Source organism: Echiichthys vipera (assembly GCF_963691815.1).
Source record: "Echiichthys vipera genome assembly, chromosome: 10".
Lineage (NCBI taxonomy): Eukaryota > Metazoa > Chordata > Actinopteri > Perciformes > Trachinidae > Echiichthys > Echiichthys vipera.
Genome location: NC_139835.1, coordinates 12,433,471 through 12,460,738, shown reverse-complemented (window position 1 = coordinate 12,460,738; position 27,268 = coordinate 12,433,471). Strand labels below are relative to the sequence as shown.

General features: G+C 38.3%; 1 protein-coding gene across 1 annotated transcript in view; it reads left to right on the top strand.

The window, feature by feature from the left end:
- thsd7ba (thrombospondin, type I, domain containing 7Ba) overlaps positions 1 to 27,268 on the top strand; it is a gene marked incomplete at both ends in the record, with an annotated part of 152,679 nt that overhangs the window by 96,063 nt on the left and 29,348 nt on the right. Inside the window, 3 exons of the mRNA XM_083921867.1 lie at positions 3,608 to 3,792; positions 12,303 to 12,569; positions 14,229 to 14,407. Of these exons, the coding sequence (XP_083777993.1) occupies positions 3,608 to 3,792; positions 12,303 to 12,569; positions 14,229 to 14,407 (631 nt within the window). The remainder of the gene's footprint in view (positions 1 to 3,607; positions 3,793 to 12,302; positions 12,570 to 14,228; positions 14,408 to 27,268) is intronic.

Genomic DNA, 27,268 nt, shown 5'->3' with positions numbered 1-27,268 from the left:
TGTTTGTTTTAAATATACTCATTTAATAATGTAATTTAATAACTGTGATTTTAAATGCTACATAAAGGCACTTTTCCCTTGCAGTGCCCTTACAGAGGCCTTGTATGTAAATGACCATCCCACACATTCTCAGCAGACGTGGAGAAATCCAACAGTTTTTGTCAGAGGGCAAAAATTATAAAGTAAAATAGAAATCAATAAAATGGATTAAGGGCATGTATATTGTTGAATAGTCAAAGAGGCGTTGGGTGGGGGAGGAGAAGTTTCCTTCACTGGTAATATTGCTTCACTTAAATCTGTGAGTCCATGAGACAGCAATGTATTTGAACACTGCCATGTCCTGTGTAGTGGGTCTATGTACAATTCAAACATCTGCTCCTGTGTAATCAGTAGTATCCAAAAAAGCTACAAAAATCCCTTCCTCCACCTCCCACTCTCTCTCCTCCAGCAGACTCTGCAGGAGCAGGAGCATCCACATACCTTCTAATTCGTTCTTTGTTTTCTCTTCTTATTTAATTGATTTAATTAACTCATTAGGTTTATCATTATTTTTGGGGTTCCTCATTGGTGTTGCTTTCTTCTCAGTCAGGGCTGAGCCACTGTTTTGACCCTCACAGAATGATTGTCCTGCTAAACATTCATGCCACGTACCATACAGACTGAAATGTCAGTGTTGGTAAGGATGCACGGTTGGAAAAGAAGTGGTTCCTTTGACACCTTGGATCTGCTGATTATGGTAATTCAAATGTGTTTATCTGGGGAGTGTGTGAAAAAAGTATGCCACTCGATTCACAACATTAATGTCACTGTTCACTCTTTCATAGTAATGAGTTCCTGTGACAAACAGTGGGTATAATGTCTTTGATTTAAGATATGTGTGTTGTGTGAACACTTGCTCATTGATGCACTTTGTAAAACTTTTTAACTCTCATTGCATAGCCGGTCGTGTTTCATATACCAGAATATTAAGCAATACATACACATTTGATGTGTAATTTAATAATCTATCCAACTAAGTCTATCGAGTCTCAGATACCGGTCTTATGACAAAAACTGAATAATGCATTTGCACTGTCTAAGCATTTAAGAAGAAGAGTTCACTCCTGTAGAGTGCAGATCTCTTCCAGGTGTCTCCCTCTCCCCTTCCAAAATAAGAAGAGTTGAACCTCACTCAGGTGTCCCTCCTGCCTCCTCCAAATCACAGCACAGATTTTTCTATGGTCTTCCTCAAGGTCTTGGTGTCTTAATGTGGTATTTTGGGGGAATTCTTGACCAAATGTTTTGTCAGTTCTCAAGTGGTAAACAAGGGTTACATTTTGCACCAAATCTGTGTAAAAAATGTCATCGACCCAAAAACTTCTGCAATAACTCATGAAGCATTTGTTAGCATGAGAATGGCCATCATCATGTGCAGACACAATGCTCTTAACCCTTATTTTCATTTGTATTTTTTTAAATTAAATATGAGAACAACTTTACACACAGTGCTGAGCTGCATCTCCAAGCGCTCAGATAATATGAACAGCCTGAAACAACTCTGAATCACCACGAACATGAGAGGTCCTTGAGCATACAGCCAAAAATGTTCACAAAAATGTTTAGTCTGATGGGTTGTAGTAGTGTAGTAGTTACACTGTAGGCTCCACATGCAGACACAAGTTGCAGATACAAAATATCTAAATTTCCATCTCCAAAAGGATCTTTTATCAGTTTAATTTCAAGACAACATAAAGCGATGAAACAGCTTGCCACAGATTAGATCATTCTTGAGAGGATCACATATTCACTTGTTTTTGTAAGATAGGGGATTTACAGAATAAAGTTTTTTTTGTTTTGTTTTTTCTTTTACATTCTAAAAAATAACATGAACAATGTTCACATTTTCATGGCAACCTGTCATGTTAATCCAAGCACCTGTTTGTAACTAAAGTGTGTTTCCCATTAACCACAGCTAGAACTTTCTTTTCTGACAAAGAGTGGCTTTACTACTTTGACAGTTTTCATTTGTGTCTGAGAAATTTTAAAGGGAAACAAATGTATTCACGTTGTACTTAAAATCAGCTTCCACTTAATTGAAGGCTACATCAGGTATTTTTTAACAGAAATAACCATCTGGTCTTACTGTGTAAATAATTACAGATTGCACACACTTGCTACCGTCCTTGGTCATGATGCCTTTATCCCTCACTGATCAGATACCCATACTCTTATTAGATGTATGTATACATCATGCTGTCAAAAGTATTTAGCTTCCATTTTTATCTGTTATTATAAATGCCTTGTTTTAATCAATAAATTAAAGTTGTCTGAAGAAGTCTGATGAAAGTGTTGTGGCTGAAAGTTGAATGAGCATTTCATTAGATCTTAACATGAAAGCTGCACAGGGATATTTCTTTAAAGCTATGAATTACAGTGTGCAATGATACACCCCCCACTAATACTCCAAAAAAGAGCTTTGAGAATTCTACATTACACAAACTATAGGGCACATACAAATCAATTATTTATCAAATCAAAAATACTTAAATTATATGATTTAATAAGATTTTCGAACAGTACAGATGTAGAATAAGGCTGCCAACAAAAACCTCCCCCACAACCTGATGTAAAAAAAAACAGCACAACCGAATGTCTTCAAAGAGAGGTATGTAAATTTAATTTTGAATCAGTACAGAATGACCCAAAGATATAGGATATAGGTAAAAGGCAGGGGTCAGCAGACACTGTGATGAGACAGGATGGGAGACAAAACAAAAAAACACTTGTACTCAAACAATAGCTGACTCTGAAAAGCACAGTGCCAGGCAAAGATCAACTAGTGCGTAAGCAGGATTTATTTTACTCTTTTCTTCTTATTATTTTTATTTATTTATATATATGTATATATATATATATAACATGTAACAAGAATGCAAAGATGATAGATACTACGGCAAGCTGGTACACTGTGATTCTGTTGAAACATGTTCTGTCAAAGGACACAAGAAAAATAGTATGATGAAGATAATGTATTCTGTGGGTAATGGGGGCGGGACTAGATAAGCTTTTGCTTCTCCTGGTTTCCCTTTCGGTCATGTGAATTGTAAACCAATATAATGTGTGATGATGATTTATCTAACTGACATGCCCGAACTAAATGGTATGCAAGATGGCGGCACGTTCAGATGCAGTGGCTAAGCGCTCTCCCTTTCGGTGTTTTGTTTATTTACTAGTGTGTAAAGGTCTAGCCTATTCTTTTTGATGCTTTTAATGTTAAATTATTTCTGCACTTTAAGGGATTGTACTGTACACTTTGTTGTACTGGTACAATGACAATAAAGACAATTCTATTCTAAACAAATAAATAAATGATGATTCTGTAGCATTCTGTCTTTGTGACACCATTCAAGCAAACCTCTTTGTTGCTGCTCAATCAAACAGTGAATATGGTTGTAACCCAATGCTAAAGTTAGTCTTAACTGAGCACACATAAGAACAGCTGTAGGGAGGTTTTAAAACAATACAAATGATAGAATGTCAACTTGCTGCGATGCGATCCGTTATGTGTGCATTGTCCGTATAACTGGAGTGACATCCTTGCTTCCCCCCCTGTGTTTGCAGGAATCAGTTGCATTGGGGACAGCGGCGAGTCCGCCAATATGACAGAGTGCCTGCGATGGGCTGGCCCCTTGCCCCGTCAGATCAGAGAATGCCGGGTGGCTTGCAAGGATGACTGCACTCTAACTGCTTGGTCCAAGTTCACTGAATGCACTGGATGTGGCAGCTCCCGCCGTCGCAAGCGCTCGCTCACAGGTAAAGACTACTTTTCTTCACAGAATGTGAAACACTCAAGGCAACACATTCATCTTCACCAGTGGAACGCTTGGATTCTCAGATCAATTATTCTCACATTGGCTGTTGCTGTTCATCTTGTTCTACATTTCCGTCGGCCAGTGGCAAAACTGTACCTTGTTGTATGAACCCCAATTGGTAACATGAAGCTGTCACCTACGCTCATTCCAAGACTAACCAAACTTTACTCCTTGTGCTTCAGCGTTGTTGTCATGGCAGCTTATTCCTTGTGTGAAAAGCCCCTGCACTTTTACACACATGCAGTACCACAATCCAGTCCAACCTCCTTTCTCTTTCTTTTTCTGTTACTTTACGTTCCTACTGTCCTTGTAGTGTTATGTCAGGTCTGAATTAGGTCTCTCACAGCTTGTAATCCCTTATTTCAGTGCAGATGGCTAAATCTGAATTTCATGCTGTGGTTGCAGACCAGGCTGGATGCTATTTGTCCTCATGAATATTTGATCCGATGCCAGAGGGGTTGTAGTAAACATACCCTGTCTCCTGCTATAATGCTCTTAGAATCCAACACGTGAAATCAGCCTTAGCTCTGTGGTGGGTTTTATTTGTGTTAGTGTGTGTTCATGTTCAGTGAGTCATAACGGTCATTATAACTCAGTTCTTTAACTCTTTTATGCCAACTTTAACATATTCAATTGCTCAGGTAAATTGATGGGAAGTGAACCCACTGTGGATTTTAAGCTCTTGTATCTGGTTAATAAAGTTGATATCAATGCTATGTTGAAAATCCTCCTTGAGACATAATACAGTATATTCTGCATGTCTATACCAAGTCATTTTAATGGTCCACAAGGCTATTTCTCTTTTAAATTATCTATGCTGAAACTACATTAATACAGAAAACATACAAATGCTGCGGATGATAAACTCAACAGCCCTATTACTAATACATGGAAATGCATAAAGCCCATTATGGCAGGCCTTCTGGGGTTTTGTATGCATAGTTTAATGTATAAAAACAGCCTTCCTCATATCTTACCACTTGTTACACAAACAAACTTGTGTACAAGCCAGACAATTTGAGGGCATGTAAGGAGAAAGACATGGAATGAGCAGTCTCGCCTTAGCACTGTGTTACTGTTTGCTTTTCTGTCAGCTTCTGACACCTCAAACTGCTCCTTCTCCTTTAGACATACAAATATGCAAATCTTTGGATTTGTACATACTTCATGTGACACCTCTGACATTTATTGTCTCACTTGGAAGCCTATGTGATTGTTTGGCTTTTTGTAGCGTTTGGGTGTTCTCTGTGTGTCTTTCTTACTGATATCTAATCTCTATAAACGGGACAAGATTTTGGTACCGGAAGCAGCCTGGCTAATGTTTGTAGTCTGAGATATATTAATCAATTATATCCTCTGCATATGTGACATACTATCAAGATTAGGACAGCATGTATGGCAGCACTGCCACTTTAAAGTGAGTCCTCGAGTCCACAGGGCTGATGCTGCTACCTTTCCACATATAATTTGCATGTTTATTCCATGGGGGTTTCCTCCAGGCACTCAAATTGCCTCACACGGTCTAAAGACATATGCATAAAGTTGAATTATTAATCTAAATGCCCATAGGTGCGAATATGTTGGCCTGTCTCTGTGTATTTGTCTACCAATAGACTTGTGACATGTCCAGAATACACACCATCTGTGCCCTTCTACCGCCTCTTGCCCAGTATGTTCTTGGATGCTGTGCAGCAGGCCCGGAGCAGGACTTTTGTTATTTGTTTTTGGCTGGCTAGTAGTGGAGTTGGCTTACCAATTAACTTTAGCCCTATGGTTGAGTGGTAAAAGGTGCATGTTGCATCCCTGCTTGTTGATGAATGCATGCTGGGATTGACCCCTAAACCACTTAAATTAATGTTGTAAAACTTGTGACTCCAGCAAGTGAAGTGTATACTGGATGTGCAAGCTTCTCATCCACAGTGGCAATTATGGCCCTTTATAGACTAATGTGATTGTTGGATTTAGGATTAGCATCTTTAAAAGTGCTGCAAGCAACAACATAAAATAAAACATATATTGTCTTAATCTGATACTCATATCTAGGTGAAATGACACCATGGTAGAGAAGATTGAAAGCCTCTTTCAACCACATATTAGCAAAACACAAAATGAAAATCCCATTTTCAGTAAACACTGTTGGTTCCTGTTGCAATTATGATGTTGCTTCTTGTCAAGTGCTCAGAAAGCTTCTAAAAACACAGCATAGAGGATGTTTGTTTATATCAATTAAATGATGTCTTAACATTAATAGGATAATAATGTATTGATGTTGAAATTATACTGATTTATGCAGACACTGCAGTAATCTGAATCCGTCTCCTTTCAGAATACAGGACAACTAGACATGGGTGGAAAAAATTATACATGCTGATACATGTTTTTTAGTATTTAAGTATTGAGTTGTAGCTAATTTATTTTCCTCAATCAGCATGTTGAATGTTCAAACGTTCAGTTCTGTGAATTATTTCTGCCCCAGAACAGAGAGCAGAGTTTGTGTGTGTATCTGTAAGAGCTTAACTGTAGATAAATGGTTTAGCTACACTATCCAGCTTTGTTACTGAGCCATTAAAAATTGCCCAGACTTCCTTCTTTGTCAGAATAAGCTTTTAAGTACCTCATGTGTATCATTGTAGCCCAGACTTTTATAGAAATACTGTAGTTCTAATGGCCAATTTGCTATAGGAATATAAATTTATTTTATTTTACTTCATGGCTCACTTTTATCTTAGCTCTTGTGTATTCTCTACTTTATGTTTTGTTTCTGCCCTTAAATTGTCTGACGACATGCTTTTATTTTCTCATTTTATGTCATTCAATTGATCCATTGTATTTCGTTATATTTTTATTTCATATATGAAATGTGCCATATAACTAAAGACTGATTTAGTAATTGATTGTTTGAAATCTACTCAAGTTTCCTAAAAGGTGGGAGAAAAAAGCTATGACAACTGAAGGTATTTCACTCGGCTGAAGTGCATGGAAAGAATTTCTATGGCATTTATTATGCACCTATCTTACAGTACATGGATTTTACTGTCAGGCATTATGCCAGGTTACAATAGAATATAGATACTTGTTCTTATATGACATGGCTCTTCTGGGACTGTTGACTTGTATTGTGAGCCATAGATATATATATTTTTTGTAATTTTTGGAATTATTAAGTATACGTAGCAATATAAAGCCTAATTATATCATCAGCATGCAGTGTTAGCAATACAAGCATACATTATAACTACCTTTATATGCTCTCCTCTCCCTCATTGTTGAAACTGCTGTTTCTCTCCATTTGTCTTTAAAGACAGTTTCAAGTCCAGTTTTCACAACTCGTCAAGTTCTCTCTGTATGTAATTCTCCAGGGTAAAACCTAGTGCACTGAAAATGTCTTAGTCCTGTTAGTTTATAGCCTCACACAGTCAGTAACTGACTGCAGCGGCACTCTCTACCTATATATATATATATATATATATATATATATATATATATATAGTATAATTGTGACATTGTGGACAAGCAGCAAGTGGATGATTCATAAAGGTTCATAATTGTCTATCTATTGATATCTTTGTCAAGCTAATTCTTCCATGGCCTTGGCTTTCCATAGTAAGCTAATGTTCCTTCACTCACTCCACATTTGCAGATTGCATATTTTCAGCACACTTCTGGCAGTGTTTCAGACACAAAGAAGACTTCACATTATTTTGTCTGCTAATGGAGCAACAGCTCAATACATATTTTACAGAGATCATTTTGTTTAATTAAAATACATAGTGCTAAAACAAATTGGATATTGCTGACTTAAATGCAGATTTGTTGTGGAGCCCGTTTCCAGTAATGTAGATGTCAAAGTGAAGGGATGTTGCACTGGCATTCTACAATCAACCACCAGCAGTGGCGTAGATTGAACAGATTGTTGGTGAATTGCAGTGTGATGGCAGTGAGTTCACACTCAGTGAGGAATGTTTGCAATCAGACACACTACAGAAACAGATGGGCTGCTCACTGGGCACACAGGAGGCCAAACACATTCGGGATCCATGAAACAAATAGAGGTGCACAAATATAGCAAGCATTGCAAAACTGTAGTCGTGCAACTTTTTTTAGCAGGCTTCATGTTTCTGTGTGTCTCTTAATTTGGCTCAGGTTAAGGAATTTATTTAGCATGTTTGTTAGGGCAAAAAGTAAACAGGGTTCCTAAACATTTGCCATTTGAAAATTCCATACTTTTCCAGACTCAAATTTACAGACTTCTCCAAGGATTTTACAGCATTGTAGCAGAGAACTACAGAAGAAAATATAAGTATTTGCTTCATTGGCTTTTAGATAGGGTAAACATACTGTAAATACATAAAATACTAATTAATAAAAATGACACCTATGGAAAAATTCAATAAATGAGAATGGCAGTTGCACAGCAAACGATAAACATGGAAACCTGACACCAACCAGCTTGATTAGTTTCATATCATCTACAGGTCGGCTATGATGCGTTAATAAGCTTGTTTTGATTTGTATATATTTATATATTTTATTTTTGAATGTGAGATAATAATCTGGAAACAACACAAACTTTTTTCCATACACTTTTCCCCTTTTCCATACTTATCCAGACCTGGAAATTACTCAAGTTAAATTCCATACTTGTCCATACTGCGTAGGAACCATTAGTAAAACTTTCAGTTTCCCTGCTGATATGTGTAATATATTTACAAAACCAATGAGTCTACAGCAATTCCAGTGGCTCAGTGACATTCTTGGGCACAAGTCTTAGCTAAATTCCAACAGGTTGATCATAGCATGTCATGTCACCATCTCAAAAGTTGTAGTCCGTAAGATTTTCATCTAGTTAATTGTCTGTTAAGTTAAAAATCACATGCGCTGCACAGTTAGTAGCACTTTTTACCTTGTTCCCCTTCTCTTGGGACCTCCTGCAGCTGAGAGCTGCCAATCTACTGAGATCATACAGGTGACACTTTCTTTCAAAAGAAACTCTTGGATATGAGGTCCCAGAGACTCATATCTCAATTCTTACGGATTACAACTTTGTCTTGCAAAGGTAACTGGTCATGAACCAGTATTAAGTATTCTAAACATTTAAAATGTATTAAACTTATGTTTATGCTACATGAACAGTTAAGGGATCACCAAAATGATTACAATTCATCCTAGGGTTTGGCTTTTCCTTCCTTCGGTTTGTCATGTCATCAGGTTTAGTTAAACATCTAATGTACCCTAAACCCTCAAAGATACCTGAAATAATTTAATCGCTCGGGGATTCAAGGCAGTGGTGCCCTGAGAAATGTTTCATTGGGGTGGCCAAAGCCAAGGTCATAACTGAATTTGAGGAATTCTGTTATGCTTTAGTAGTATATATATATATATATATATATATATATATATATATATATATATATGTATATAACACTATGTCAGTATAAGGGTTAAGGAATCAAATACTGACACTGTTAAAATTTTGAGTTCCATGCTAATTCTGTTTTAATGTGCTGTGTATTTGTATAAACATGTGTTGGCCGATTCATTCTTCAAAAAGACTAGCTGGCCTTTTCCTGGCCACCCCTTGACAGTGTCACTGATTCAAGGGACAGTGTTTTACACTCATGATGATCTAAGTACTATTACAAGTTTTGAAAATTTTCTTCATTTTTATGCCAAACTCCAGTTGAGCCAGCTTCATTCACATGAGTTGCCTGACTCTACTACATCCTATGAACTGGATACATATCCTGCGCAGGGGCTGGTGCCGAATGCATTATTTGGATTGCGTTGACATGTACATTAAGAGGCGTTGACAGTGATGACTCAAAACAATGCACAATCCCAACACTAACATTAAGATGACAGTAGCATATTGATAGCTGTTGAGAACGGATAGCTCTATTATATAATACTATTCAATGATGTGAAGCAGACAATCAATCATGAGAATTTTTTTTTTTTCATAAGTTGGACAGCTTGACAGTTTGTATCTTTCACTCACGCAGATATTAACAGTGTCAGTCAGGGAACACATGCCTTTCAGCTGTTATGTTAGTGTCCTGCTCAAGCACAAATCAGATATAATGGACAGGACTAATCTGAAGTGAGCTGTTTGGAGAGGTTAGCTCTAATGGTTATAATGGAGGTCTTAATGTGGTCTTTAGCTTGAAATGAAAAATGAATTCCCACCCTCATTAGACAAAAGAAATGGATCTGGTGTTTTTGATGTACAGTACAGTATATTATATTTTTAAAGACAGAAATCACAGCTGAAACAGCCATCTATTGATATTTATTGATTCATTTTGATAACATGATGTTTCCAGTTTAGCTACAATCAGATTTTGGCAGCAAATATCATCATTTATTATCATCACGACATCCACGTATGTTGTAAGGGGGAGTACTGAAGAAAAACAAACAACTCTTGTAGAACAGTCACAAGGGGTTTCTAGCATTATGAAATGATTAAGTGATATAAAACAAGACCAGGCAGACTGTCGAAGTTGGCACCACTAAAAGAGAATTACAGCCCTTTATTCACAAAAAAACTCCTGAATTTAACATTCCTGGCTATAACAGTATGTGGAAATCTGTTCTGTTCTGGTCTGCTATTTCTCCACTCTCATCAACCCCTTAAATAAAAAGATCTCTGTGCCCCGTTAATCATTTATAACAAAGAGCAACCACTGTGTGCTGGTGAGAAGTCACGGATGAAAAAGAAGCCGGAATAAATGTGCATCAGAAGAAAAAAGGGATTTTTAAAGGAAAGAACTTGTCTGACTGTATCTTCCTCAGCGGGAGAACACTCAGCTGCAGCAGTTTTTACTCTTTTGGGTCTTCATGGTAGCACACAATGTCTGTACTGCATGTGCTCTGCCTTAATATGCTGCACTTGCATACAAATGGCGTACTTAAGGTTAGAAGTATAGAAATAGTGTTTCAATTGAATAAAACCATATATCTTGTTTTATTTTGCATTTTACTTACATTCTCCATGATGTCCAACCTTAAGAGAGTTTAGCTGTAGTGATGTATGTATACACCATTCCCTTAAGGGTATTCAAAATAAAGAGAAAAATTAAAGTTTAATATGCTTTCAAATAGCACTAATCATTCTCTGGGGTTATTTAGAGTGCTTAATGAATATGCATTACATGGAGAAGGGCTTCCTTGCCACTGGTCATACAGCTCTTTTGACTGATTTGATATTAATTTGTCATGAGAATTTCTTCTAAATGAAAATAAGCCCAATATAATAAGAGCAAATTATTCAAACCCCCATACCTTGCGAACAATTTATGTTATGGAACCAGTCATTTATAAATAGCTGTCAATTTGAATATATCTGTGATGGAACCAGGATGGAAAAACTACCTGTTTTTGAAATAAAAAGGTAAAAATGTACAATAATAATTTAATGTTTTTTTATTTCTAAGTGAAAGTTTAACTTAACTTAAATGTATCATAATAAAGAGTGGTATATTAGACTCGGCTGAACTGAAATAAAATACATGGTAAAAGTTTATTCATGAACTGGTGTAGACAACTGGTTCTCAACCTGGATGTCCAGACCTCCACTAACACTGAAGCCCACTTCGCGGCGGGCTGAGGCCCTAAACAACCATGAAGAACTGATAGAAGAATGGCCAAGGAGAAAAAAACACTGACTTTATCAAAAAAAGAATCCTATTATTTAGGCTATGCATGACTGTTAAAAATAAGAGAATAAAGAGAATGGAATCAAAAGTTCCTACTATTAAAGATAACTCATCTCTGATACAATATTCACAAGTACAAATAATCTGTAAAAAATCAGCCAAATTGCTAATTTTACAAAAACTTCAGTTATTGTTTCTCCTGTTTGGATTAATTGTACAGTTTTTCAGTTGTTATGTATCATTACTATTGTTACTATATCCACCAAATATGTTACTTAGTCAGAGGTCTTCGGCTTATTCAATGACAGAAAAGGGGTCATTTAAGGAAAAAGGTTGTGAACCACTGTCTTTTTTTTGTATTTGTAAGACCCATCTACAGTAGGGACAGGCATTACAAATTAGCCTAGGTTTAAATGCTGCAGTGTGTGGCCTTGATGAATGCATACTTGTCCCTTTACAAATAAATATTAAAAAGGTAATCTAGTTTGCTGACCTACTAACATTGTATGATTGTGAATGCATTATAATGATGCACAAAATAAGTCATTGTGCTTTGTAGTTAGTTAGTATTTATGTTTTGTAAGTTACTTCTTGGCTATTTCAGTCTACTGAACAGTTTTTTGCTCTCTATGAACTGATGTTTTCATGAGACAATAAATGTATGTATGCGTTCTGTAGCTCATACTCTATATATTCCATTATTGTGAAAAAGGAAAGCTTCAAGCCCTATCCACATGGCGCTTATCACCCAGTGCATAGTAACTCTCAATTGTTTTATCCATCTGCTTCTCAGGTCGCAGTAAAAAGAAGGAGCACTGCCTGAATGAGGAGTTTCACCCACTGGAGGAGACAGAGACTTGTCCTTGTGATGAATATTTGTCCCAGCCCTATGGGAACTGGTCTGCATGCATCCTCCCTGATCCTTCAGCTCCAGGGTCCCTTCAAGGCTGGATGAGAGACCGGGAGGTGAAGGAGTGTGGCCAAGGTCTGCGCTACAGAGCTGTGGCCTGTACTGACCGGAAAGGACACTTGGTCAACCCCACATACTGTACAGATTCAGGTAGGACTCACTGGCATATATTGCAGACGTTAGGAATTCAACTAGTTTCACATATTGGCCCTTAATCAAAAGCCTACAATATTCTATATTATTTCAGCCTGACAGTGTTCAAACCCTGTGTCCTAAAAAATGACCTTCCTTTACATCAAAACTATATTCTAAATGATGTTATAAGGGAAACATATTGTCTAGGTGGTGCTGTTGGCAACCTCTGGGGCTGACAAATGAAGTCAACATGGCTGTTCCAAAAACTGCAGTTCCTCAAATGGCCACTTTAAAGTCATAATCCGTAAGATTTCAGATACCTTGTTTCTAGCGGCCTCTTTGGCGGTAAGATGTAATTGTAGGCGAGCCTGTCCTTTCAGAGCCCTCTATTTTGTAACATTTATTTAAAAATGTTTTGCTCATTTGTAAACTTTATTGACACATTCACCTCTCTGCGTCCAGCCTATCCCCAATATATTACCCTCTTAAATCCACACACACACACACACACACACACACACACACACACACACACACACACACACACGTTCCTATTACACTTCTGCACTTACTACAAGCCTGACTCAGAAGTTGGAAGTTCCTGATTTCCGATTACAATGAAATGCAGCAAAACCGTCAGTGTCAAGCTCCACCGGCAGACCAACTGCTGTCAGTGGCGTCACAATTGAATATAGTGAGGTAATGTCACCACAGACACAGATTAGAATACTTTGCAAAGAGGCAAGTACAAGTGCTTTCATTAGTGGGTAATATGATCATTCACCATTGTTTAACTCACTCTTTGATAGATGGGAATTTAGCAGACAATTAACTAGATTCAAATCTTACAGATTATATCTTTAAACTGGCTCCAAAAGCGAGTCAATCCCCATAGACCCCCAATTTAAAATGCCCAACTTTACAGCAGAAATAAACATGTTGACAGCCTAGTACAAAGCACGGTTTTGGTCTCTGGAGCTAGTTTTCCTGTTCATAACAACTGGTTAGTGGATAATTTATAACTCATCCGTTTTAATTATATTAAGGCTTAAAGTTCTGCATATTTAAGTGGTGGCTGCTTTGAGTGACAGGTGGAATTTAATATGGGACAAAATAAGTTTAATTGAGAATACAATTAGGGATAGGTTATTTTATTTCATTTTGCTCCAACCAATCAGTGGCGAGTGATATCCCCATTCATAATCACCCCTACCAAGCTAGTTAAATAAAAACCACTTATTCAGTACTTACCTGTATGTAGGCAAGAAATTAGTGTTAATGTGATATTTGTGTGCCCCTAATTATCTAATGTAATGCCATCTTGAAGGGGGTGGTTATTTGTAACGTTTACTTTCTGGATCTGTGTCCTATTTTGCTGCATATTTCACCATAAAAGACAGCCGAGTGAATAATGCTAACACAAACAAAAAGCATTATGCAGTGTGGAAACCTTTAAGCAGTTTCCCTATGCTGTGTTTGTGCAGTGTAAGAATGAGGCACTCATTAGTCACACAATTAGCTCTCGGTGTCACAGTGAGTAAGTCCAAGGTCTGGCAGAGTGCGGGCCAGTGGCATGTCTGTCTGACATTATTAATGTGATATCCTCACTGCAGCAAGTCTGAATCAGCCACACTTCCCCACCCCTCCCTTCTGTCTGCCAATGTTCAATTTCAGGCTACATGGTGGAGGTTTGCCACATCCCTTGCCCCCTCGACTGTAAGCTCAGTGACTGGTCAGCCTGGTCAGCCTGCAGTGCATCCTGTGGCAGTGGGTTGAAGATCAGGTCCAAGTGGCTCAGGGAGAAAGCCTTCAACGGGGGACGCCCATGCCCCAAGCTGGATTTAAAAAATCAGGTAAGGTGTGCACCAGAGCCTGTTTATCCAACCTGTATAGTACAAGATGGAAACAATTTGTGGAAGGTAACTTCTTTTGTGACAGCATGCTGATGTCTATGTTATCAGTCTCTCTTTTAAAGTGGAAATTAGTTCACAGTGGCATTTTTAACAACCATTTTGAGCCATTGTTTGACCATAGTTTTGTCCAACACTTGCTCATGTACAGTTTATGGACATTAGAATAATACATTTTAGTGCCCATATGGAGATGCGGCTAAAATGGCTAAACAAGGTTGACCTCATCATCCATCTACATTGTTCTCAAGTCACCACTTCCCAGACTTGATTGTTTCCAGGGGCAAATATAATAGAATGCAGATGGGGGGCAATTTACGGTCTGAGTCTGCTCATGTTCACACCTGTAATAGTGAGGCCATGCTAAATGTAGACAAAGTACTTTGCATAATTCTAATAGTGTCCACACTGCTGCTTGTTTTTACACAGACTTACAGCATTATCCTGCTGGGAACATTTATATGGTGCATATTGTAGTTTGCATTTAATTTCCAGTGTGCTTTTGGAAAACAATTTCCTCCCGCCCTGGTTTTTTCTGCAGCCTAATGCTATCGCATAAATGCACAGTGGAGTTGTTGTATTTCGCTCACAATTCAATGATAAGGTTTATTACCCATCTGCCAGAGGGACTCCTGGGTGACCTGATCATTTTCCTTGCAAGACATGTCCTTTCCTTGGCATAAAAACAGGATGGTGTCAAGTAACATAAAGAAGGGGGTAGATAGGAAGAGTGGACAGCTGGGAGCTTCAGTAGTTTCATAGTCAGGTTTTATCTGTAGTTCTGAATATTATGTGACAGCACACCTCTCCTGGGGTCATGGTTTAAAGAGGGGATGTGTTTTCTGAATGCTGCTTGTATGCTTGAATGGGCTTGAAAGGACACTTTTGTTTGTAGAGGTCAGTATGGAGATGAGGCACGGTTGTGTGAAAAATATCCCAGTGTGCTCTCGTGCAGATTTGTGTACAGATGGTTAAGTGTCCACTAACAAAGTCTATATGGCCCCTGTAGTACTGCCCTGCAATAACCTCTGCAACTGAAATTGGAGCTCGCTGTTGCCAGTGCCCTCGTGGATGTATCCTGAGGGTGAATGAGGCTTCATTGTTAACATTATCAAATTGGCCATTTAAAGTGAAGTACATCTGTCCAATGTGTGGGCGGAACAATACTCTAACCTCTACTCTCCTTCAATAGGCATTGTTGTGAAAAAGAAGGAAACTTCTAGGTGGCCACAAGTGACTTCTTGACTCAGAAAAGAGTGTCTTTCTCCTTGAGCCAGTGCACTTCACCGCTCAGCCCTCATTTTATCATTAGCACTTAATTAAGTCTCTGGTAGGGTGCAGAATGACAAAGAATATTCACATTTCTAATGGCTCTCACACAAACACTTTTTGTGTGAGAGCCACGCTCTCTCATCACCAACTGTGAACTACTCTCTAGCTTGCTCCGACCAGCAGATGTTTCCCCTCGAGCCACAGCCAGAAGTGACTGGCTTGACAGAGATGAAATTTACAGTGCACTGCAACTCATCCTCTTATCACATGGCCGAGTGAGCAAGTAAGATAGGGAGAGAGATAGAGAGGGAGACAGAGAAAAAGACAAAGTGCCACTGTGAAAATAATGAGCAAAAATGGCCACAACGTGGAACAGACTGTGTTAGAGTTGGACTGTGAAGTATAACGTAAGTGTGCCGCTAATGAGGCAGGCTTTCTGCATTGTTAAAAGGTGATCAAGAGCAAGTGTAATCAAGATGAATAATTTATGCATCACCTCACTGAAAACCTGTCTCTGTGGGATCTCTTCGCATACTAAGAATCCAGTGATTAAGTGGGAAAAGAATAATTAAAAAACTAAGTTTCAATGGAATATTACTAATTGTACTGTAGGTGTGTTTTCAGTAAACCCCCAGTACAGCAATTGTCTAATCACAGCTTATCAACCAAAATCAGCAGGCCTGTCAAGTTTGAATCTCTGCATCTTGACGCAGTGTGCATGGGGCTGTATTAAGCCCTGTCTTGCTCTTTATTAGATCAGGTGGAGTTCACTAGGGGTGACCCCGAATAGTCGACTTTTCAACGATTAAATCCGAGGAGCCTGATTCCACCGCCAATCTCACAGTCGAATGATCGCAAAATGTGGTTATGATAAAAAAAAAATGTGTGGCTCTGGGGGTGCTGAATGTCTGATTTTACATATAGATGCTTGCTTTCTCCAAATAAACCAAGATAATTAGCCTATTTGAGTATAAATATAAACCTATTAATAAATACTGTTGCTAAAAATGTCAAAATAACTCATGTGCTTTTAATCTTTTTCTTTAGTGTGCAGGAATAACCCCCTCCCCTTCGTAGACTAAGTTGTACTATCCAGGATCCGGCACCGTCAGAGTGCATCTTGGCTGGGCTTTAAATCTATCTGGGCGTCAAAAATACAACAGTCTGCAACTGTTTAATCATCAGCATCATTTAATTTGAATATTTGCTCATTTGTTGTTTTTCATTATAGACGTTCAATCCGAAACATACTGACACAGCGCCGTGAAAGGAAAACTACAGTTCTAAATATACCTTCAGCTATTGTCAAAGAAAGATACAAACAAAACACATTGATGTTATAACAACAAATACTTTTAATAAGATGCTCCTATCAGAAATCACATCTCTCAGTAACCCTCTGCCTGACACACGTGACCTCGCAGTGCTGGACTCCCGGCAGCCGCTGCTGTCTGCTTCATGTCCATGGCTCGCCACCCCGGATCAGAGCCGTTTTTCAAGAGCAAAAAAAAACTGATTAGACTATGAGAAACTTCAGTCTGGGACACCCCTAGAGTTCACACACCACAATCTGTTACAAGGCTTTTCTTTTGTAACATTTTCATGCACAACAATGTCCCCTGTCACACTGCAACTGGTTAAGAATAATGAAACAATGAAATGACCAGCCCAGAGTCCAGATCTAAACCCCATAGATAATCTCTGAAAAATCCTTGGCAACAAAGTAATGTCTAAGAAACCCACTACAGTTACCGAACTGTGGAGGAGACTGAAGAATGGACCAAGATCAAACCAGAGCAGTGTGAGAAAATAGTGATGTCCTGTGGGCACAGATGGGCTGAAGTCATTCAAGGCTGTGGCCTCTACACTTTCTATTCATTTTTTGAACCCTATAGAAGAAAACATTAACATTTAAGTGTTCTCTTCTGACACTAATTACTTTTCTTTAATTTTGCTCACTGTTTTTTTTTTACAGAATAAAGGTTTTTGTTGAAGTGCCTTGGTAATTTAAAAACACATGCTAGTACAGCAGTGGTATAGCCACTGCGGATATTCTAGCAAATTATGAACAATAAAAAATAACGTTATTTCAGAATAAATTAAGAATTAATACTTTGTTCTCTAATGTTGATCTGCACTGTATATATCGCTGCTTTTTAAAAATTAGTATAAAAATACCTGAAAATATCAAAATGCAGATGAAGCGAACAATCTTCTCAGATTGATTCTACAGTAAAGCTATTTGCGGCCCATATTTGAATACAGGATGCCCTGAGAGACTGCCACAGAGAACTCACAGATGTCAAGGCAAAGCACACAAATCGGATCTATAATTAAAATAGACATTTGAATTTCATCAAAACTCCCACAAGAGTTTGCTGCCAAATGCTGAGATATCATGTGGTGTATGCACTATTTCCATATAATTTAATGGAACTGTCTTGACTGTCTGCCATCCACTGTGCACATCAGATGGTTATTTTCCATTCTATTAACGCCTGGGGCCTCCAAAATGGCCCTGTCCTATGGAGAAGCATTCTTCCTGTCCACCTCCGAGGCTCCTCTACCATATGTTGTTGTGTGTGGTGGGAGGTTTGTGTGTGTGTGAGAGCATTCTATATGGTTACAAGACGGGTGTCTTTGTTTGTGTGGGGCTGATAACCTGGCATAGGACACAAAGGAATTGCGTCTAACCATTTTCTCCTTTTCACTATTTTGGATTTTGCATTACATTACCAATTCACAAATTATAGTTTCTATATATTTCTGTTCTCAGAATATCACTGCCTGCGGTCACTGTAAAATCCTCATTTCCGTAGAATCACATCCTCCTTTTTATTGAATACAGCAAAATCAATAGGCCTATGATGTTCATTTGGGCTCTTGATGTTTTGATCTGCTTGATGCAACTGCAGGTCAGAGTGGAAATGAAACTGATGCTTTCTGTCTCACTGATGTGTTGTGGATGCCACATGCTGTATAGACGGAGATAATGTGCTTTGATTTGAGAATAAGGACTTTGATAAGCATTGTAGCCATTTTTGCCTTGATGCAAACTCCACTTGCTCCCCATTCAACAAACATTCCAGTTCAAAATTCTCCTCATCACCTAGAGAGCCCTTCACAACCTAGCACCCTCATGTACCTCCTGCACTGACATACTCCTACATGCAACCACAGATCCACCCCTTTCAACCAGTCCAAGCACTGAACCTGCGGGGACAGGGCCTTTACCATTGCTGCCCTCTCCCTCTGGAGCACTCTCCCCCAACACCTCAGACATTCTCCCCGACTCCCCTCTTTTAAAACCACACTGAAACACAGCTATTTAAATCATCTTTGAATCTCTGATTATTCTCCCAACCCAACCGGAAATTCTTTCATACTGTTATTGCTTCTACTATTTCTGTTGATTTTATTACAGTATGTGTAAAGTGCCTTTGAGTGTATCTTTTAAAGCACTGTACAAATAAAAAGTATCATTATTAGTTGAGGTGCACTCGTGTCCCTCCTCTTAAAGAGATATTTCATCCATTTTAATCCAGGTCTGTGTCATGGCTATGTGGGCATTGTGTGGGCAACAGCGCTTAGCCATGACACATACCTGGATTCAAATGGCTAGATGTTCCTTAACAATATTCAGAGTTCAGAGGAATATAATTATTACTTTCATACTTCATAAGTATGCCGCATTGATGTGAAAACCCTGTCTATCTTGTGGTGAACGTGGGTTTCACTCTGAATACAGGTGAAATCACAGTCCTGCACCCTCACGTTAAGTGTCACAGTTGAACTGGGAGTGTTATGTTTTTGCAAGTGAAATTGCTCACTGCTAGGTAACATGGCAAGCACCGTGACATTAAGATAGAAGCATAAATGTAAATCATAGGACGAAAAAAAATATTGGCCGCTATATGGCAAGCCTGTAAGCTTTAAACAGGCAATTCAGTGGCTTTATCTACAATTCATATCCAATGAACTCCTCTGTCTCACTCACCTCACTCTTTTTTTTCACCTATAGCTGCTGATCCTCTAAATAGCCTTTAATCAGCAAACCTGCAAGAAGACAGTCTGATTATGCCACCTCAGAACACGCTTCAAATTCACTACTGATGACAGCATACTGTGACTCCAGGCAGTGATGGATTTATTATTAGAAGTTGACCACAATCGCACACTTTAAGGCAGAAGTGAATGTTTTTCTGCCTGTGCTGTTGGAACCTCTGGATCATTGCAAGTCTCGGAAAAGGTTTTTCATCGTATGTATCACCATTGTTGATATTTAGTTCCAAAGCTTGCTCATTTTCACCAAATTAAGTATTTGATGCTGGAGTGGTGCTTATTTTCTCACCATACTTTGAGCTTTGCTGTGGTGCCTTTTGAGACGAACAGGCTAGAAAACAATCAGTTATAGTTTATTAAAGGCATTCATTTGTTGAGGGCTTTTTATTGCTTCCACACAGATCGGCTTAGGTATGTCATGGGGGCTAAGCTCTTATGGTGCTGCCATCTACCTCTGCCAAGTCTTTTGATTCTTCCTTCTTAGGAAATATATTGAGATATAAATTGAGACGCTTCATGCTATTAGCTAGTAGTTAGCAGTATATTTTGACTAATCATGTGAGCACACGCTTATTTCAACATATTAATGTTTGTTGGCACTGTTGTAGTGAGCTTTGTCCTGGCCTGGTTTGGTAAATTAAGGTTATTTGATAAGGGTGATGTTTGTAAATAGGCTTTAAACCCTTTGACATATCCCTTGTTTAATTGGTTTCAAGTGAAACTCGAGATTATTTTAGGTTGTGAAATTCAGATTTTCTCCACACCACTAGAGAAATGTCATAAACTCAACAGCATAGAGTTTTTTGACAGCTTTATTTTCTGTTAATTTATTCTAAATAGACCTAAAAAAAAATTAGCTACCGGACTACAGTCATGCTCAATTAACTCATGGCCATTGGCTGTTTATCAATGCTGCTTTTCATAGAGGAGATTGTGTGCGTGCGTGCGTGCGTGTGTGCGTGCGTGCGTGCGTGCGTGCGGGCGTGCGGGCGTGCGTGCGTGCGAAACTCGCGGTGCAGACCGTGATATGACGACACCACCCCCACTGAGGAAGAACTCAGCTCAAATGTTTTTCTAATTCACATCAATGTCAAAGCTTGAGCTAACCGTTTTACTGTCAACTCACCTGCATCACTAGTTGACGTCTGGTTCTGGTTTCAGAATAAATCTGTGACTTTTGATAATTTGGATGCTTTCTCTTCCAGCATCTTCTTCTTCATTCTGGCCTTTTCAGCCCCTCCTTTCTCCTTTCTCTTCTTGTCCTCCATCAGGTGTAACTGAGCGAATCAAACAGGCAAATCCGATTCCTTTTCCACTGTAAGAAAATCCACTACTCCAACCTTGCCCGCTTTGTCTCGGTCTGACAGCTGCTTATTCATTCCCATTCGTTCATTGGATAAACACGGAGCAATTATTGGAGCGATACGCAGTTTCCATTTCCCATGAGGCTTTGCTCCGACCATTCAACATTCATTTATGAACAAAAAACAAGTTATATTGTTGGTCATTTTATATTTGTAGTCATGAAAGTTATGTAGCGTCTGAATAAAAATAATTAGATCAAGATAAGAGGCTAAACAAAAGTCAGCAGTGAGTCTGACACTCTAGCAACCATGAGTGAGATGTAGACAGACAACAAGTGTTATATATAGAGGTTGCACTCTTTCTGTGTATGGTTTATAAAGATATGTAGATTTTCAAAGGAACATGCTGAATTCTGAAGAGTTTTAACTTAATGGGCCGGTCATAAACATCACACGGCTGTACAGGGCAGTCTGCCGGCTGGTTCACATGAGCTTATTGCTGCTTATTAGGTGGATGTGTTCTCTTTGAATTACACTAGAGAGTATACAGAATATCCCTTGGTGGTACATTGTAAGGGAATGGCTTCACATTGGCCGGTTCCTATTCCAAGCATATGAAGAGAGTGGAAAGGCTTGTCCTTGCCTACTTTAGAGCCCTGCATGGTGAGCTCAGCTTTGTATCGGCTGCTGTATATAAACCGGCTATGTATCAGGGTGGATGAGGATTGTGTGGAGTCCTATTTCCTGTTATCAGCTGGATCATTTGTGTAGTGATAACTGTGGTGGAACGGCCTCCAGCCCAATGTTAAAACCAAGATGCTTTAGGTGGACTTTGACAGGGCAATGCACTGTCCGACCGCACCTGGTAAAATACAGAAAAGCACTGGCCTAACTATTTGATGAATTATGTGTTCTGTATCTTGCTTGAGGACATTTTGTCATGTAGACTAGACTAGTCTCAAGAGAGTCTCTCTTGAGACTAGTCAAACTAATGAGGGAGTCTTGCTCTGTTCTGGGGTGCTCTTTGGTTTCCCTAGAGTGTGTGGGGTTGAAAGAATGACCAAACAATCGATTATGTGCAAAACCTGCCACCCACTACATTAAGCCATAAGATCTTTTGGCAGGTCAGTTGGTGCTAGAATTCTCCACATACAATACAGTATAAGAAAGAGATCCTGCCTACTGTTGTGGTCTACATCTACATCATCAGACAACCATACTGTAACACCCAGGTGTTTAACAGTTGCTCCCAGTTTGTCTTTAGACATCTGGTATGGGTTTCTGCCTCACTAAGCATTATGATGATCTGCTGTTAATGTGACAGGACAGCTGCTGTTCAACAATATAAGCTGCCTTGCTCATTACCTTATTCAAGTGCAATTATGAGGTCTTTAAATAAACAAGAACAACTTTGTTAAATCACTTTGTCCCTTTAATTCTTGACTTGTATATTTTGTTCTAGTTTTGTATTTATAACTGCCTAATGTTATTGTGTTTGTTAGTCCCTATAACTGCTTTCAACCTTTCTACTGTAGTTGCTGGTTAATTCCCTTAGCTTAGCTTATTTTAGCACAGTTTGGCTTTTATTTGACCTGGTCCTCTGTCTTCACCATGTGGGCATCTTCTTGCCATCTGATTTTCTATTAGAGGAAGAAAATGTGAATCACAGGAGCCTGGCTGAAAGTGAAGTACAATGAGCAAGAGGTAACTTTAGAATTTGGCATTTTTCAAGAAAAATACACCTTTGAATGGGAAAAAGTAGCCATTTAGAATGACAATGTAAACAAAAATTTAAATGGTCAACTAGTCAAATAATAGGTGTATCCTGTGTTCAGGTGTGCTTTGTATTCTGGGATGTGAGAGAGCATGCAAACTGTAGCGGCTTGTGTAGCTGTAATGGCTAGCCAGATAATTCAACAACGTTTCTCTCACAGAAATATGTACTTGTCCAGAACACAGCTAATTGGAGTGAACATTCTCATTTAGTTTGGAGTGATGCGTTTTGGTTTGCTACAAATTTGGAATGAAACGAAACCATTAACTGACTCTGACCAGAGCAAAAATAATGCCCTTTATTACTTTTTATTATGAGAGAGGAGTTGACTGTGCACTCAGATAAGGGGGTTTCCAAAGAATTGGAATTCATCTGGGGTCCATTATGATCTAAAGCAAATTTTGTAAAAATGAAATCTTTCATCCATCTGGATGCTGTCCATTTGTCAATAGCCAACAGCAGCCCACAGCAAGCCTGGAGAATGGATGAATCCCAAATATCAGAAAAGATTAAAGAGAACAAATGTTCTTGTTTCTACCTGAGTGCACCCAGGATCTAAGCTCATCCCTCTCCTTCATTAGGATGAAACACTTTTGGAGCCAACTGCTGATGGAGCTACCTAAGGCCAATGATGTGTAATTAACATAGAGCAATGCTTGGGCATGTATTATTCTCCCTCCGTAGGCCCAATCCAAAAAGCAAGGTGTCTCCCTGCATTACAAACCATGCATATAGTTAAAGCAGCCGGAAGCGCTGCCTCCCAAGAAGGCTACCCACTCTCTATCTTTGCTTAAAGCCTCTAGCCACCCAGATGGTCCACAGCATTTACTTCAGATACAAAGGTTAATCACAGCTTCTATCTGCTAATTACAAAAAGGATTGTATTGGGTGGCTGGGTGAATATTAAATACATGCTCAACATTTGATAACAGGGATGATTTCACTTCTGCTTTAGCTCTACTTCTACTATTTACGAGATATATTTTATTATTGTACTATACTGTCTATTATGTTATTGTACTCTGTCACGACAATACTGCACCTTACTCTGTCTCATACCATATACCCTAATGCTACGACCATATCATACTTTGTTATATTAATATGTTACATTGAATCAAATTATATTCTATTATTTTACTAGAGACAAACACCATATGCTGGTACATGTTTACAGACACCTGTTGACTGCTATTAATCACACCTAAAGTCACTTTATCAGCACTACTGACTTTACCATGTCATTTATATGTATAAAAATCGGTATATTTTATATTCTAGTCTATGTACTTTAGTATTTATTTTTGTTATTTTGTATACTTATTTGTAGTTATTTCTGTTATTTCTGTTGTACTGCTTCAACAACCGAATTTCCCCGCTAGGGATCAACAGAAAAAAATAAATCTTATTTTTTCAAAAACATGATTGTTACACATTTGCTGGGAGCTTTATAATCTAATACATCATCAATACAGCCACCAAACTCTTGTTTTAACTCCACATTAATCCAATAAAAGAGTCTTTATTTGTATTTACAGTATCTAAATTTGACTGTATAGTCATTGTACTTACAATTGTACAGTGTATTAACACTACAACGCCAATCAATTCATTTACTCTTTACATTTGAGTCTGGTACAAAAATGGCTGTTTAAGAATGTGTTTATTGTGACAACAGTATTAGAAAAAAGATGCATTCTTAACAATAAAAAGAGATAGACAGCAGAATTAACACTAAACAGGAAGAAACATAAGACAAATGAGTCCAGATGGGGCCTACGTTTTGTTGTGACTGTGAACTGTGTTGTGGCTTTACCAGTGTTTCCTGTATTGATAAGATTTGTTTTTACCTGAAGTATACAGTGCTAGTTTGAACCATGAAAGTGAGGTCGGCTCGTCTCCAAATGTTTGTGTAAGTATATGACAAAGATCTTTGACCATAGCTATTAACAAGTGGATGTGGAATCTCTCTGTTGACACACTCTTGTCTTGTTGAGCTGTGTCCTAATATATTGAATGAGAAAAGGAAATTATTTCAGAGCTGTGAAGAAAGAACTTGATGGCAAACAAATGTGTGTAATTATGTAAAGTCACCTCCTTGCGCTGTGGTAGAGCCCATGCAGTGGTCCAAGAAGTATGTCAGATATAAATCTTGTAAGGTCCATGATTCATTGACTTCCTTGGTGGAAAATGACCTAATTGGAAGACAGTACGTAAGAGTATGAAAACCAACTCAGTAGTCAAAGATTATTACGGTATGTATTCCAGGAACAATTAGAATGCTGTTATATTTTGAACACAGTAAGAGGTAAGAGCCAGTGTTTGCAAGTAGTGAACTACATAATTTAATACTTAATTAAATTTTTACTGTAATTCTACCCCTCTTTGACCAGCCATTGCTATTTTAGGAGTTACCAGGCTAACTGAATAACCGTGCATTGGTGCAATGTCCCTCTTAGACATTGTATAAACATTCCTTACACTTTCCCATGAACAGTTGGCCATATAGAGTAACTCATGGTTTATATATGACCTGTAAGAAAGCCCATTGTTTCATATTTTGTTATAATTTCCTATCACAAGTACATTATTCATTTTATCATTGTTTTACCAAGCAGTTTGAATAACTGTTTCGCGGTAGCTTTAATTGACAAAAGTAGAAGTCTCCCTAGGGTAGCCTTACTGTAGAACATCGTCTTCCAGTGTAAATTAATTGGTAGCTCTGCTTTTAAAGTGGCTTACCCAACACGGTAAGTAGCTACGTTCCATCTTTAGATATTTCAAGTTGCTTGCAGAATACCATGAGTGCTTTGATCCCTTATATTTTCCTCATGGCAGAGTTGTGCTCACCTCAGGAGACATCTGTGTTATCCCCCCAGTGTTAAATCACAAGGAAGTGTGAAGGGATCAGTGTGTCAGCTGGGTTTAGTAGCAGATGACAATCTCAGACTTCTTATTGCCTCAGTAAGGACAGTCTATTGTTGCTCAAACATTGTTGTTTTTTTTGCAGATTTTGTTGTTTTGATTTAGCTTTTCCAAATAAATGTGTGGTTTACCGTTTTTTGGTACGGTACGTTGGTTATTTGGACAGCTAAGACTTTCTTTTGCAAAATGCGGAAGGCCTTGTGGCTGTGGTTCCTTATATCTTCTCTCATCTAAATCATTTATAGTAGCTTAGATTTCACTTTTCAGCAAAAACAGGGGTTCTTTTTGCAGCAGTATGTCTTTTCCGAGCACAAATAGATGTCCGACTCACACAGGCAGTCATCCTTGGCTGAATTATATTTTGGCACATTTTCAACTTTTTATTTCATGAGTATATTTGAGAGGTCATCATCACATGGGAATATATCCTACTGTGGTTCTCGGAGGAGCCATTGGTTTCTAACTCATTTATGGGCATGCTGACAGTCTATTTGAAGTTGTAGCCGCACAATGACAGTTAGAGAGATTTTTGTTAAAAGAGAGCTTCCTGTCCCATTTTCTCTCTGCACTTCATGTGTTCGTTTGTATATGTGTGTATATTTGTTTGTATATATGCACATGCATCATTGTGTTTGCACCTGTGTATTTATGTTTGTCTGTGTACATGGGGTTTTCACCAAGATTTTACAGATGTGTATGTATTTCCGTTGGAAGTCATTACTATTATCTCATAAAGCATTTGAGAGAGTTTAACAATGATGGTTTTTACATGCCATACACATGACAATTTTTATGTAGAAAGTGCTGCTACAGTGCCGTTAAAGTCATCCACATATGCAGACAAAATACAAGTATGAGCCTGAAAATTAGTATCATATGGGACCTTTAAAGGATCTTTACTTGAAATGATGATAAAAAAAAAAAGTGGGCCAGGATTACCTCAACATGTCTCTTCCAGTTTGTTTCGTCATACATGAAATATAGATGTTTTTTCATCACCACATGTACGATCACGCATGGCCGGATAGGCTATCAAAACAAAAAAGAGAGCAACTCAGATTATAACACACATAGAGGAAAAGTGACTTCATTATCTGTTCAGGATGCCATTACTCCACTGTATTTTGACACAGCTAATATTTGTTTGCTGCTATATAAATGATCTGAATGTTGATTACAACTGCTTTAAATTCAGTGATCATTAGCTATTTACTCTTAAAAAGCAATTAAGTTTAACCTGATCCTGAGCTTGTCCCATTCATATGTAGAGTCATGAATAAATGTATGGAGAAGGAAAAAGGGACTGTTTTGGCATCCAGGGGGCTTTGCAGCATATACAAGGATGCAAACTCCTGCTATGTCCATTTACCTGCATGTATGAATCATACAGTAGTTGGCACAAACAAGCTCTCTGTGAATCCAGTAAATGTCCAGTTCAAAGGTCTATATGTTTACAGGAAAGGTTTA